The sequence below is a fragment of the Malurus melanocephalus genome, unplaced genomic scaffold, assembly GCF_030028575.1.
Source record: "Malurus melanocephalus ecotype Western Australia unplaced genomic scaffold, MMel_1.1 scaffold_0, whole genome shotgun sequence".
Classification (NCBI taxonomy): Eukaryota; Metazoa; Chordata; class Aves; order Passeriformes; family Maluridae; genus Malurus; species Malurus melanocephalus.
The window spans coordinates 3,225,196-3,240,681 of record NW_026623232.1 but is presented as its reverse complement, the minus strand read 5'-3'; the positions used below and the strand labels follow the sequence as shown (position 1 = coordinate 3,240,681).

At 36.5% G+C, this 15,486-nt stretch overlaps 1 protein-coding gene across 8 annotated transcripts in view; it reads left to right on the top strand.

The window, feature by feature from the left end:
- The window catches only part of RALGAPA1 (Ral GTPase activating protein catalytic subunit alpha 1), a 129,024-nt gene that overhangs the window by 107,614 nt on the left and 5,924 nt on the right, over positions 1–15,486 (top strand). For 5 of the 8 annotated variants that reach the window (XM_057366668.1, XM_057366365.1, XM_057366284.1 and 2 more), the window contains one exon: positions 8,744–8,868. In XM_057366668.1, coding sequence (XP_057222651.1) covers positions 8,744–8,868 — 125 coding nt within the window. The other 3 variants (XR_008965361.1, XM_057366582.1, XM_057366455.1) reach the window with 3 other exon arrangements.

Here is a 15,486-nt window from a genome sequence, read left to right as displayed (position 1 = left end):
ATAATTCATTGAATGCCCATTCTTCCTCTTACTGCAGAGTAGATTATATTTAAGTCAAGATTAATGGATAGATTCTGATGTTAAAACCCAGTCTCTGAGCCTGTTGTTCCCTAGAGGCATATAGTGCATTAGTTTAAGCCAATATGCCGCTTATCGTAGATACTCTGACAYGGTCTTCAATGACAGTTTACTGTACTTTGTAGCTGTTTACTCTGGTAATAAAATCACTATATTGTGTTCCTGATAATTACAATATTAAATAGAAACTTAATTGGATTACTGCACATTTAGATACAGATAGTTCTTAAGTAATTGTCCACTGTAAAATTTCTGATATTCATTTTTTCTCTCATGCAGTGTGTTCTGTCAGAGTCTAAGCTTAATGTGTAATTCAGTCACCTTAGATGAAAAAATGCTGAAAAGAGATCTGCAGGGGGTTTTTTTATGCAAAAAAGTGTACCTTTTATTATACGTTTTCACTTGAACCTTGCTGGTTTTTAAATCCGCCCATAAGATGCTCTCAGCTGCCAAAGTCCTTAAAATAAAATGACTTCTGGGTTGTACCAAGTTGGAGAATTTGGTAAGTAGTGGTAATTCAGATTTTTTTTCCCTTACCTTTGAAATTGCTAGAAGTCTGAGCATAATTTTTGTCATTCTTGCTGCCTAAGCAGATGAACAGAATTAGAATTAATTCAGTAAGTATTTATTTGTWTATGATTATCTTAAAGAGAACCCAAACTTTTTTTAGATAATTGATTTTYATATTAGTTTATATTCTAAAGAATATACTGAAATTAGAATTTATGTGAAGTTCAGTTCTCCTGCACTTTAATWCTACATATCTTTATAATCCTTCTGTAAAGGAGCTTGGGCAGAGTGGTTACATTTTTCATTTCATAATTGAGTGTTTTAAGTGGTTAAGTGTAGTCCAAATTTTATCCAATTCCAGCTTGTGTTAATGGTGCTCCACTCACACTGCCTTCGCACCTGTTATGGATTTTGAGTCATCTGGCAGCCCGTGGGACTTAGATAAAGAAGTACCAGGTGTCCTGCCTGTCTCTTAATTGAGACGCAATGTAAACAATATAGACTTGGCAATATGGTTATAGAAATGGATTAAAGCCCAGCTTTGTCTGCACTGATGAATCACAGCTTTTTCTTCCTAGAAGATGTTATAAACCACTGATGAATTTAGTGAGCTGTAAGATTTGGTGAAACAACATAAAAGTAAACAATACATCAAGGATTTTCCTRGAAGGACGGTGTTGCAGAATGTTAAATATATTGGGTTTTTTAATGAAAATGTGAGCATCAATTAGAGTTTCTTGCATTAATTTAGCAGTTTTGAAACTGCCCACATGTGAAAATGAAGATTCTTTCATAGATTCAGATAAAGTCAATGCGTTTCAATATTTAGTATGTTAGTAAAATGGGCAGAAAACAATACCATTGACTCTGAAACACTGAATGGCTGCAACTTTATCTAGCCTACACTTACATTGCAGGGCATTTAACCAGSGAGTAGATATAATGTAAATTATCTCCTTTAACTGTAAGATTAGTAATCTTAAATTAAAAAAACTCCTTCAAATGGCAAAAGTGCCTGGTAACACTTAAGTTATCACAGATTTATTTAACTGTTTAGAAGTGCAAAAAATTAAAAGTAATTTTCATTACATTTATTCAAAGAATGATGCAACTATGCTTTGAAAAYAAATTGCAGTATCTGGAAGGATTAGATTAGTTCCTATAGATTTGTCCATTATATATTCCTTTATTTTCTTCATGAACAAGTATACCTCAGAAATTGCCTCCAAAAGCCCTTTGAGTTGAAAAAGAGTGTCATTAAATATGTTAGATAATACATTTTAGGCTTGCTTAAATTCTACAGTCTTGGTCTTACTTGTTTTTCATACACATTCTCATTTTATTAGTGACATATCTACATTAATTAGTAGGTTGTAACATACATCTTAAAATTATTGATTTTGGATAATTAATAGAGTGCCTTGTGCAGTTTTAGAACGTTTTCACTAAATGCAGCATACAAGTTTACTTTTGAAATACATCTTTCATTTCTGAGATTCGTGTTCTATTTTTATGAGTAAGAAGATATATTGTTACATTTTATTGCAAAAGAGCTGTCTTGAAAATCTGGTTCAGTAGGAAGAAGTCACCTTAAAAGGCTAAAATTTTTTATTCTTTCACCTTTTTAGTAGTATCAAGCATAGTCATTTTTTTTCTTCTCTTTCATCTAAATAACTGTCATCCAATATGAGGAGAATAAACTGAATTCTGTCTTATGAATCATTTGTGTTGTGGCTAAGTCCCATTTTATGTGCAGAAGCCTCTTTCATTTACAGCATAGCTGTGTAAACAGATGTACCTTGCTAAATATTTATTTGCCATTTTCAATATTGGCAGTATTTAGGAAACACAAAGAATCCAGACTGACTTTGAGTTATAAAGGTGACTTGAGTAAACAGAAGATACAGCTGGAAGAAAATAAAACCTCTTTATTTGTATACTGTGCAAACTAGATGTGGAAATTACTGAAAGACAATAAATAGGGAACACCATGATACCGCTTCTACAGAGTCATTTTTCAGAATAAGAGAACTTTACTGTTCCTCTCAGTGTGTCCAGTTGATACTGATCACCCACCTACATACAAAACGCAGCTACTTGCAGGGCTTCCAGCACTGGATCAATAGCAGCCCGGCTTACATCCTTAACTCTAAGAGCCAACAAAGACTACAAATTGCTGTGACTCAGTATGAGTTCTGCTGGTTTGACAACCACTGCACAATCTCTTCTTTTAGAGTGAGATTTCCCAGAAAAAAATTCCATTTCTGTGCTSTGTGTGTTTTGTCCAGTCTTCCTGTAGATGTCAAATTCTGCTGGGGCTGTTTTGCTCTCAGCTTAAAACCTTGATCCTAACCTGTACTTGTTATCTTTATAAGGAAGGTAATCCTCCTTTCACMCTTTGATGTCAGGAGTTGAAATTTACAAGGAAAAATGTACCMAATAAAATCAATTCTTTCATCTTTTTAAGTAGCAAACTGTAGCCATTCATTCTGTGGGGTTTGCACACCTTTTCATGCCAGAGAGCAAAAAACTATCTCCTACCAACATAAATTTGATTCACTGTTTCTTTTTTTCCTTCAGTCCCCWATATCCTAGGAGCTTTTTTGTATGTTGACAATGCCACAGATTTGTGGGAGGTTTTCTATGAAAAATGTTATGTGCTTCTAAATTTGGTGAGGGGGCAAATGTAGTAAACAAAAAGAGTTCCTTCTTATGTAGCTTTTCTTAAAATATTATTAACCTCTTTTATATAAATTGTGTATATGTGCAATTAAAAACCTCTTGCAGGTGTCCATTGATCCTACAAGAAACTATCTCTTGGTGTAGGATTTTTATTTACCAGATAGATAAGGATACAGCAGTTCAGTTTCTGCTTGTCTTAAATTATTTTCCAAATGCTTGGCTGACAAAGTCATACTCTCCACAATCATATCAATATATATTGACTTCTTAGATGATTTTGCTAACAGTTGGAACTGCCAGAGATGCAGCTGTACATGTATTTCTGAGAGTAGTTTGTAATTTAACCTGAAAAAATCCATCTTGCTATTTAGAAATGCATGTTCTGGCTTTTTTTCTAAGAGGTATTTCAAGGCAATCATTAAAACCTTATCCTTTTTTCCTAGCTCAGGAACCAAAGCATTTACATACCAATAAACTCTTATATCATGGTATACTAAACATGTATACTGTACTTAAGTACAAATACACAAGTATGAAGAGGGAAGATTTATGAACAAAACTTTCATGAAAGTGTCTTTACTTCAACTGCTGAAATTGCTCTTTGTTTCATAAAAAAGGATTTCTTCTGAATCACCAGAAAGGTACAAGCTTATCTATATAGTCTAATCATTATAGTACTTCCTTGGGAGAGGAGAGTCCTTGGATTCCAGTCTGTGCTTGGGAAGCATTTGTTATCAAATGGTTTYTGGAGCAGGCAGTAGAATTTCTTCTCCAGCCCATTTGGGAATCTAGCACTACATTGTTCTGGTAATAGATTACATAGTTGTGAGGTGCTAAATCCTTAAAAAAAGTCCTGGAAATTTTATTTCATGTTTCAACTGGTTTTTTTTCATTTTTTCTGGCCTCAGGTTAATGTCATTTTAGGATTGGTATCCCGTCAATGACTGTAGCAGTAATCACGCATGCACTCCTTAACTAAAAAAAAAAGTGATAGCTTTATTGTAATGCATTTTAGTCAGCTCTAAAACTGAGAGGTGTGAAGAAGAAAGGAAAGAAAATGTGTAGTCAGAATGACACAGTAAATTGTTAAAAATCAATAATCATAGCAAAGAGAGAGTTTGGGGGGGGGGGGGGGGGGGGGGGGGGGGGCGGGATTGTTTGTGGACACTTGTGGAGACCTCATGCTAGACATGAGAAGCCACACAGAAGAAGGTACAAAGTGCCTTTCCAGAAAACATCAAGATTAGTGAGAGTAACTGCATTAACTGACTGGAGGTGAGTGGTTTTTGGTAAAATTGGTGGAATAGGTATGGACTATAAAGTTCAAATAAGAGTCTACATTTATGCTAGGGAGTGGCAGACTGATGGCAATATCTGAAAGAATGCACCATCTAAGTAGTATGTCCAGAAAGTGGATTCTGCAGTGCTCTGAGTAGATTATAAACAGGATTCAAAATGTGTTTATTTAGGCCAGAGAAAAGCATATGGCAATAACTGAGATCTGAAGTAAGAGCCTAGGTAATTTGTTCAGGTGGATGGCTAGAAAAACTTTTAGCTTAGATTATGTGTAAAGAGTCTGCAAGATGTAGATGTGTTTTGCCATAGGAATCTAAAGCTTGGAAGTGATCCAATCAATAGAGATGGAGAGCAATTAGATGAAGACATGAGATGATGTTTTTCAGAAAGATGAGGCATAAGTAAGTGACCTAACAGCCAGGCTTTCAGTGCTTGTTTCCAAGTGTAAATCAACAGGTCTAATAATGGGAAGTACAGTATTTTCAGATAATAGRTCTTTTCAGATAATTATTAATAGAAATAGTTACAGATTTAGAGAAAAAATAAAAGGGATCATAATGCAAATGAAATAGTAGCTGGAGGGACTAAAACGTAAGTGACCTCTGAAGATAGGATWCCTTAATTTTTCTAGTACTGATTCCATTTTTCAGAACAGTTTCTTCTGAAAAAGTATAATGAAGTAATTASATTTTTTAGTTATGCTTTTTGCAGTTACGAGTCTGCAAGTTTTTAGCTGACACATTTGAGTAAGTGCCTGTACAATTAATGTATATATTACATTTTCATCCATTCTCTTTTGTTCCAGTTAGCACCTTCTTCAGAAGCAAAGAGCTCACAAYGCTGTTGTTTAAGTGTTCTGTCACTTTCTGTGCCAGTCTTTCTCCATTGGTTTGTCTGTGCCTTCTTCCCATTTCATCTTAATTGCTGATGCCAGTGGCAACATCCACTAGAAGTAAGAATACAGCTTGCATTGCCCTATTATTACTAGCCATTGAGTTTGTATGTGCCACTCAGTCTGTAAGTGCTAATAAGTCTTTCCTAGAGAGCAGTGTTTTAAAGAAATAAATGTCTAGCCTATTAGAAGTAATGTAGAAATTAGCTACCTTGGGTTTATGGTCACTCTTGCAGACACTTGCATTCAAATACAGTGTAGAAATAGATTATTTCAGCYGCAAAAGCATACAGAATTGGAGTTACAAAATTACTAGGACATTCTCACAATGTAAATGAATAGAAGATAAACGTATCCCAATCTCTTCTGTGCAGTCTCTAATACAGAAACAGAGTTCTTCTCAGGAAAGTGTAATGTCATACTGCAGAATAGACCAAGCTTTGGACTTGGTGTTCGCCTCAGATTTTTGTTTTGTTTTTAAGATGGGTTATGTTTTAACAAGCTGAAGATGGTTTTGTGGATTGTGAGGAGCAACAACTCAGCTAGCTGAATTACTTTTCTTTGGGTGTACTAAGTGTGCATTTGAATTAGACTTCTAGAACTGATATAAGCATATCCTCTTCACTGTGTAACAAAAACATTATTGTCCTCAACATCTATGTCGAGACTTCTGTCTTTGGTTAGGAGATAGATACCAAGACTGGAGAATGAGAATGTCCTTGTCATGTTCAAAGCAGTAACTTTCCTTCATTTTGCCTTATTTGTGTATAAGCTTTGGATATAATAGGATAAACTAAAAGGTTTCCTTTAGAGACCTCTGAAAGTAGAGCATTTTAAAAGCAGGTAGGTGTCTCTACCCTACTTTTTCATGAAACATTTTGCCCATTCAAGCAGACTTTTAAAAACAGCTTGTTTTGATAGCAGCCTGTTCTCCTGTGGGCCTTCAGCCTTTGCTTCCTGGCAGCACCTTTGGTGCGAAAAGAGAGTGATCAATTGGGAGACTATCAGTGCCAGCATGCATAGAGTGATAAGTTAACACACCACTGGGAATTTCTAGGGCCCACCAAGATACTTCACTTCTAATGTGCTAACAAGCTCATTTTTCTACCTCTTGCCTCTTCAGTTATTTTTTTTTTCTCAGAAGAGCTTAGAAGTTGAGTGCATCAGGCATAATGAAAAGCTCTGTAGGAGGGAGAAGCAATAACCCCATTTTTCCCTTTTCAGCCAAATAGAAAATTAGTTTCTGGTAATACACAAAGGCCAGTATTTTTTGTGCAAGGGGCACTGCTGTGAATCAAAGGACTCTATTAACTGCAGAAAATTCAGCAGCTGTGAATCTCCCCCAATGAAAAAAAAAGTGCTTTTCAACAAGTTGTGAGATACGTAGTATTATTTAGACTTCAACCATCAGTTTCATCCTCTACCACTTATACATAGGCTCTTAAAAACTGTGCTATATTACTGTCTTCTGTTAAGGCTCAATACTGTGTTTATCCCCCAACCTAAGAATTGTTACAATAGGAGATTTTTATATTTTCTCTTGTCCCAGTGCTTTTACTATAGCTTCTCCAAACTGAGACTTGTACTGTGGATCAGCTGTCTCTGGATTCAGAAAGAATTCAGAGCACAGATTTTGGAGGGAAAACTGTCTTCACTGTGTAACCAAGCTATGATCTAAGGAAATATGATAGAAATCATTTTATTCACTGGAAGTTGTTTCTAGGTAATATATTCTCTATATATATTTTCCTATTTAGATAGACTAAAATCTACAGTAAATACTGTACAGAAAAAACTAAAAAATTGAGTAGGAAAAGTTCTGTAATTGTAGAAGTGAAGTTTAGTAAGCTAATGKGAAGACTATTGTTTCCAATTTTAATTTGGTGTTGGGGAATTTTATTGCTTATCATAACTGAAAATAGTACTGTTATTTATTTTAAATTTTAGCACTTGTAATTWAAAATGCTTATCACGTGTAATACAGTTTTTATGCTTGGATTGCAAAAAAATATATGCATGATGAATATTATCTCCATTTCACAAGTGGTGAAATTGAGTCAGACAGGTAGATTCTTCACTGTCCCTGATTCCCCTCAAAAGAGCAGCAGACATGAAATCAAACTCTAGAACTCCAAAGAAACCTATTTCGAGTGCATTCCTCCACAGCATGCTGATTTCTTTGGTTTTTTTTTTTTTTGAAAACACAACTATGTAAGGAGAAAATGGTCTCACTATCTGCAAATAAATTATGAAAAAGTGGGCTCAAGTGTAAATGWGAGGGAAATTTTCTGATCATTCTGTTTCTGTAAGATAACTAGAGAAGRTTTGCCTCATTCAACTTACTGAGTCCAGCTGGAGGACTCTGAAAGTTGTGTGAGAAAAGGTTAACTGATTTCTCAGTTCAGCAACTATACAACATGAAGTCAGCATGGTAGTTTTTCTTGATAATTGTATGTTGCTGCCTGCTGCTCTACATTTTGACAGCCATTTCCATAGTTGCTTTCATGAACAGCAGAAATATTCTCTCTTTTTCTCGCTCTCTCTGTGCTAACAGCACAATCAGCCTGCTGGAACAAGAAGCCTAGAGAGGGTTCTTCAAAAACAACAACACTTCAMGATACCAGTCTCTTGTCAGTAATAYTAGAGGGGGAGAACACAGGAAAAAGAAGAAGTACAGTATTTTGCTGTCAGTGCCATGCCAACACCCTGTTAACCAGTATTTAAGGGTCCTGTGGATTCTTTACAGATATTCTTSCTTGTTTTAATGACATAATTGACAAGGTGTTTTTCCCAATATTGAAATTTCACTGTATTTATCTTAAATGTGTGTGTATTTAGAGATCATGAAAGCAGTTTATTATGGATAAGTGCAAAACCATTTATTTTGTTAATGTTAAGGTATGTTTCATGCTACACCTCCTAAAAATTGAAATGTTTTTATATTTAATTGTTACCAGAATATAGGCAAATTAGTCTTTTAAGAGCGTATTTAACGATTTGTAAACAATTTTGTAAACAATTCAAAAAATTGTAAACAATTTCAAAAAATTTTCCATCAGACATGAAAAAAATACAGGTGAATCATAAGGTTTACATTAATCATGTTTCCCTTACACTAAAGACAATAAATATCACACTCATATAAAGAATTAAAAATAAGTATGTACAGTCACTGAAATGCATGATAGGTATTTAACAAAAACAAGAATTCTGAATTACTAGGCACTGATATTTAACAGTTACAATACATGATATGAATTCWTCCTTAATTCTTGGCTAAACCAGTTATGAGGAGAGAGCACGATACCTGCAAACAATTGTTCAACATCATCTAGAGCCTACAACMTTTGAAGATTTTGCTGCTCAGGTTTTCTGTCCAGCACCTTATCACCATTTGCCCTCAGAGACCGGTAAGAAGTAACTGACAGTTCTTATACAATCTTACTGGAAATGCAGTATCCTTACTTATAAAGACTAAAAATTCAGAGCTTTGCACATCATGAAGAGTTACCATTAACTGGAAAGAACATACATGTTTGAGAACRTGGGTGAAGTTGACTTTAAATCTTTATTCTGTTTTCTGACATCAAGAGCCAATGCCTGGCATTAAGATTTGGCAAGGTGCTTTAATACAGCAACCAGACGCAATTTTTGCATCTGTATTTTTACAGCAAATTTTGTCACAATCCCCATATGTCCCCATCCCCATTTCTGCATAGAAATGTTGGTACTCTTTCATCTATGCTAGTTCAGGTAGAAAGATTTTTAAGCACACTTTCCCCATAAGAAAGTTTTAAGGCTCGCTACATGTTTAGARTGTAAAGTTTTTAAACTGAAAATCTGAGCCTTGCAATCGTTGATTTTGTTCCCGGGTTATTAGTCACAAAGTTGGTTTTAAGATAATTTTTACTTTCCTGCAAAATACCTGTTTTATAAGAGGATACTGCATTTTTTGTTACTAATAAGAAAATCGGTAAAAGAAAATGAGTAACTCAAGGCCTTCCTGTTCTGAGATTTCTTGAACTCCTTATGATTATTTCATTATTTTATTTCCCCTCTTTTTAGATCATTAAATATCAGTTCTGTTTATCTGAAGGTAAGACAAAGTGTCCAAAAAAACCCTTTGTTCCTATTACTTTTACTAGAGCACTAAGCTTGTAACCAAATTGTATGCAAACTTTCCTTGTTGCCCTTGTTCACACTAAAAAGAATTTCACACTGATTGAGAAATGACCACTACATCTTCTAAAAGTTTTAGTCTTTTACTAACCTCAGGTCTGCATGAAGCACTAACACTGGTTCTGGGATTAAGGTAACTAATGATAGAGACAGTTGTTGAATGAGTAACACTTTATTGTGTTGACCTTTGTTTCTCAGCATGAACAAGTAGTACTGGATGGCAGTGGTGTGTTTTGTACCCTGTACTGTCTTTCATTGATGTTGTAAGACATTCTGCTGTGATAACCTAGGAGAGATGGAGAAGAAGAATGTGTAACTTGAAATTCCCTCTTCAGAAAATCCTTATTTAATGATAATCAAAGTGCTTCCACGGAAAAGCTGTAAATCTAAATGAAATAAATTTTGTAAGAATAATTTGGCAAGTTGTTATCTGAAAATTTGTTTCTCAATTGCAAAAATATATGCAGGAATTAATTCTTAATTATACAAGAATTGTGATAGGACTACAGAAAGAATGACTGAGAGATGTTAAAATGTTGAGACTCCTTTACTTTGAAGTATAAACTATAACTAGAATAGTTTCAAACTATAATAAGTGATGTAATTATGCTAGTGGAAATAGTGGAGACCAAAGGAAAATAAAATTAAAAGGAAGTAATTTAACTAAAGCACTATAAAAATTAGTAACATAATATAAAGTAAGAAAACATTTGAATAGGAAAAATCTGTAACTAGAAACATTAAAAACAAACACTAAAAACAATAACCAGAGATACCAGTCCTTGCCACATTTCCTGCCTAATGGACCTATTGAAYATTCAGCGCCAGATACTTTTGTATGGCTAATATATATTCTATATTCTAGTGCACTTGTAGAAGTTCTGCCTATTCATTTTCAGAAATCTCATTCCAAGCCAAGTCGATCTGCCCTCTTCCTCTAATTCTTTCCTTCAGGGTGAAGCAAAGCTACTTTTCTGTGCTAGTTTGGTGCATCAGAGTACGCTGCTCTACAGTAGCAATTCCTTATTTCTTTTAAAATTGGTATTCTCTAGTATGATCTGAAATGAGGTTATGATTTTTTAGAAACTTGATTTTAACTTAACCCTTCTATCAAAGTTAATAATTTTCTGTAGGAATCTCATTAATAGGATCTTGTGATGCATTTCATGTCTGCGCATRTATATTCTCTCTCCATACTACGAAACACGATGTCCTGTCCTGGGAGCCACATTCTTCTGGACCTTGCATTGTGCAGTGGAACTGACCACGACATCAGTGTCAGGAGCAGCCAGCAGCTTCCTAGGATGGACATGCAGCCCAGTGTGACCCAGCATCAGAGTCAACAACCTGGCCCCACATCTGCTGACTCTAAGCTTTCATTTCAGCCCAGGGAAGCTGGGGATGCTCTGGCAGTCCTGCTTGCAGCCTGATCCCTGTTCGGATCTGGAACTCTGATACTCAGCTCCAGGACAGAGTACCTGGAGTAGCACTGAACCATCTGCCTCCAGGCTGCTCTAGAGGCCACAAATTCTAAAGCCTGAGGCAGRTATAAAATAACACTACCAGAAAGGTTACCCCAGGGCTTGTCGTTAGCCTGGAAAGCACTGGTTTCCAGTTCTAGCAGAGGCAGRCCTATTGCCGCAGATGACCCAAATTTCTGATGGACCCCGATCCCAAGAAAGAGTCCACCAGCAGTGCTATTAAGAAAACAGATTCCTCTAAATTTCCAGGGCCCTTGCAGWAGGTGGATTTCTTGAAAAAGTACAGAGCATTGAACTATGCCAGGAGTGGTCCCTGTCTGGGAATCCACATGCATTCATCACCCCCAAGATGACTCGGACAAAACCTTGTAGGGTCCCTGCCAGATGTGTCCATGTCATCTTAACATTTCTAGCCAGCTTCTAAGACTACATCACATTTTTTTAATACAAAATATTTCGTGTATGTATAGGGCTTCTTTGAATTAAAAAAATTGACCAGACTAGGAAAAGAAATTTTAGATATTAGACTTAATTATTTTATGGATCATGATCTTCAAGATTTCAACTGCTGAATATGTTTAATTTTATAAAATATTCTATACATTTTTTCATCTAAGAAAGATCTTAGAAACTGTGAGGCTACWACAGCCCATCACCAGGTGTTACCATTTTGTTGTTGTGGTCCCACTGGACTTTTCTTTTTTTTTCATTTCAGCTATGAGAATCAGAGCAAATAGAGAATATTCCATTCAGTAACAAACTGTATTTTCTCAGATGGACTTATTTTACCAAAGGCTCAGACATCGGCAGAAACTATTTCCTTTTTTACTGTGACTGCTCTTCAATACAGTGTGATTGTGGCAGCTGCTGTTTTATCTAGAAGCTTAGTTTGTCCTGTCAAAATATCTGACAAGTCCACCTTCCCATGTTTAGGAACCTGACTAGTGTAGTAAATGTGTACATTTAAAGAAATTGAGATTTACCTGTACTTAATCACAGATTGCAATTCAGTTGCCTCTGTGTTTTTTACCTTGTGCTGTTTCTGTTAAATTGAGTAACTGCGAATACTCTGCTAAACAGAGTAACTCATCCTATGCAGATATTGAGTGAACCAGATCTCTGTGACACCAGAATAGGTTGAGGGAACTGTCAATGGTAAGCTCAATTATATTGAAGGGCATATTGACCTCATGAGGCTAAGRTTCTGATCTTTAAAATGTACTCATGTCTTGGGTTTGCATTTTCCTGTCTTYTTTTGTTCCCTTTCTTTCCACTAAGACTAGCACCTCATTACAGCAAACTTTATAAAGAGGTCCCTCTACAATAGTCATAGTATTTTCCTTGTGATAAAGGCATCAGGCTTTTTGTCCCAACAATCATTCCTGTATTTTCAAGCCTGCATTCAGAACAATTCTGCTACCCCATTCCCAAAGTTAGTCGGGTTGCCACWGCACAAGCAGGGAAGCAGGGGAATTGCTTCAGCCTTGCACAATTAAAAATCAAGTTCAACAGTTTGCATTTTCTTCCACTGCTTCCTAGGTGCGGAACATTGAAACTAATAATCCTTTTGGCCTCTTACCACCCCTTTACAGATGAGAATGATGGTGCTTTTGTCACTGTAGAAGGATCTGAGTAACGCTTGGTGGTGGTGGTTTGTGATTGGAAGTGAAGCTGAAATCCAGAAGTGAGAGCTTTGTGTCTGACAGGGCTGGAAGAATTTCTCATTATCCCTTCTTCTGTTCAWACTTAGGAACCCTCTTCTTCTTTGCCAGATCAGAGCAAAACCTCCAAACTTACCTACATTTTCCAAAGAATTCATATTGGAACAGCTGAAGCTGAAACCTTACACATTTCTGAACKATTGTACTAAAGTCAAACACTTGAGTGAAGGTACACTCAGCACTTTGAGACAGTAAGTTTAGTGTGGGCTGCTAGAAACCCAAACAGCAACTTTCTACATTTAATGAAATGGGTCTACTGAAAAAAGAGTATAATTGTTCAATTAAAAAGCATCCTGTGCATACACAAGGGGGAAAAATTAAATTTTAGTCCTGACTTTTCCTAGTTTTTGAATTTTTACTTTTTTTCTTGTCACATTTGCCTTGTGTAATTATTTCCATTTTTGTTTTAAAGTACAGGGCAAAATAGAAATTCTATAACACTGATTACCAGCCACATGATACATAAGCAAACTGTAACCTCTAGAACCACCACCGCCTGCAGATTGAGATAGGACAGTAAGTGGTAGGAATGGTAAGCTCTCTTAGCTCTGCCTGAATCTCCACTAGTGGAAAGACTGGGAATTTTGCCAGTGGATTTCACTKGCAAACAGAGTTTGCCAGTATTTAGTTGACAGAGAGAAATAGGCTTACCTAGCACCCATGGTTCCAGCTAGATTCTGAAGAGCATTCTTCACTGGACATGGACTTGGCTGTTRTTTTGCCATAAACCTAATCTTTTTTTGCTGTGTTCTTTCTCATGACTGCCTCTTAATTCTTTCTCTTCTACCCAATGCTGGTCTCCTGGGTGTTTAGACCATCTCTTCCTCACCTTTTTGCCTTGCTTTGCAGCTGCTTTTGCAGTCTTCTACATCTGCTTCTCTTTTCCTTTCATCATTTCACAAAATTAGTGAGAGACTTAATTGACCTGACTCTAGCAAGGCACTGCTGAGCATGATGCATAACGTGGCCAGATTTGGACTAAAATTAGTAAGAGTGGCAAATCAAAAATGATTGCCCTCTTCTCTGATGGTCATGTGGGACTCGCTGAAGTATCTTAGAAGACCATCAAAATTTACCAACATGGACAAGTTATATTTTCCTCTGTGGTCATTCTCAATAACAGCACTCAGGACAGTGTTGTTTCAGACAGCAAGGTGTGATAAAAGCCAGAAGCACTGAGAGTAGTCTTACCATGCAGTGCCCTGTCAGGCTTCTCCCTGGTGAATTTTTCACCTTTGAAAGTCAGAACTGATGAGCGAGATGAGTGCATGTTATGATACTTCCAGATTCCTCCATCACACCTCACTTCTAATTTAGTCTTTGTGTAGTTAGGATTCCATTTTAGATTTAAATAGTTAATTTCTGAGTCAAATAACCAATATGCTAACATTAGAAGATTCTAAAATGGAGTGAAAATATCGCATTTCAACTTTGTTGACCCACCTCCTTGTTCAGAAGTAATTGAAATAGCTTTACTTTATGGCCCCAAAATATCATAGCTCATCAGGCTATGATATTTGTCACTTATCAAACATAAGAGGAGAAAAATATGAATCACTTCCTGACGTTTTTCAACCTCTTAAAAATCCAAAGCCATCTATTTTGTTTGTTTTATAGAACTTCCTAGCTTCACATCATTTGTCCATAAAACTTTCATATATAACCCTATTTTCATCTTTTGGATGACTAAATACGTTGTTGTGGTTTAAGAATGGTATTTTCCAGTTCAGTGTTCACACTGAAACCACTCCAAACCATGTGCCACTTGATCACTCCCCCTYCTCTTGGTGGGCTGGAGAGGGGAGGCAGAGGTCACAGGGTTGAGATAACAATTTACTGGAAACAGCAATGAGATAAGAAAATGAACAGTAGCAGCAACAGCAATACTAATGACAGAAAGTACAAGAAAGAGGCAAACAAATCACATGGGCACACACACACCCCATCCCTGACAATTCTCACCTGTTCCCTCTGCCATGCTACACCGAACTGGAAGCAAAGCTTTCCCCCATCCCTGGAAAATGACACAAAGTTATATAGAATAACCTCTGTGTCATGGGCATGCCCTCTTCTGGTGAAAACCAACCCTGTCCTGGCTGGAATCAGGACATTTTCCACTCCTTGTTCTATACCGTATACTGCGTGCCCAGATCCTACACCTTCCACCTATATACATATATATTTGTACATACATAGGCAGGATATCATTTCCATAGTCACTGACCATCCCCCTAGGTTTTCTCTTGAGTTCCTTTAGTCTGTGACTGTGGGTTCAATCCATCATAGATATCTTCCAGGACAGGAGGGCTACTGTGCTTTCCTCTGGTTACAAGCTTCACCAGGAGGTCACAATTGGAGCCGTTCACACTCACTGTCCATGGTAGTTATGCCATACAGTGGCAGTGTCATTCAGCAGCCACTCGTATACAATTCAACATTACAGACTGTCCTAACCAGCTTCTCCAACTTACATGCTACTCATGACTATCCGCCCTCAGGATGCATCTCTGAATGACTTCCCAAGAAATCTCTGTCCTGACTGTAACCATGGTATAGACACTGAGGAGACATGGCAGACTTAGCAACAAGAATAGGTTTTCCTTGGCATCCAGCAGAAATTCAAAATTCTCTCCCTTCACACACACAC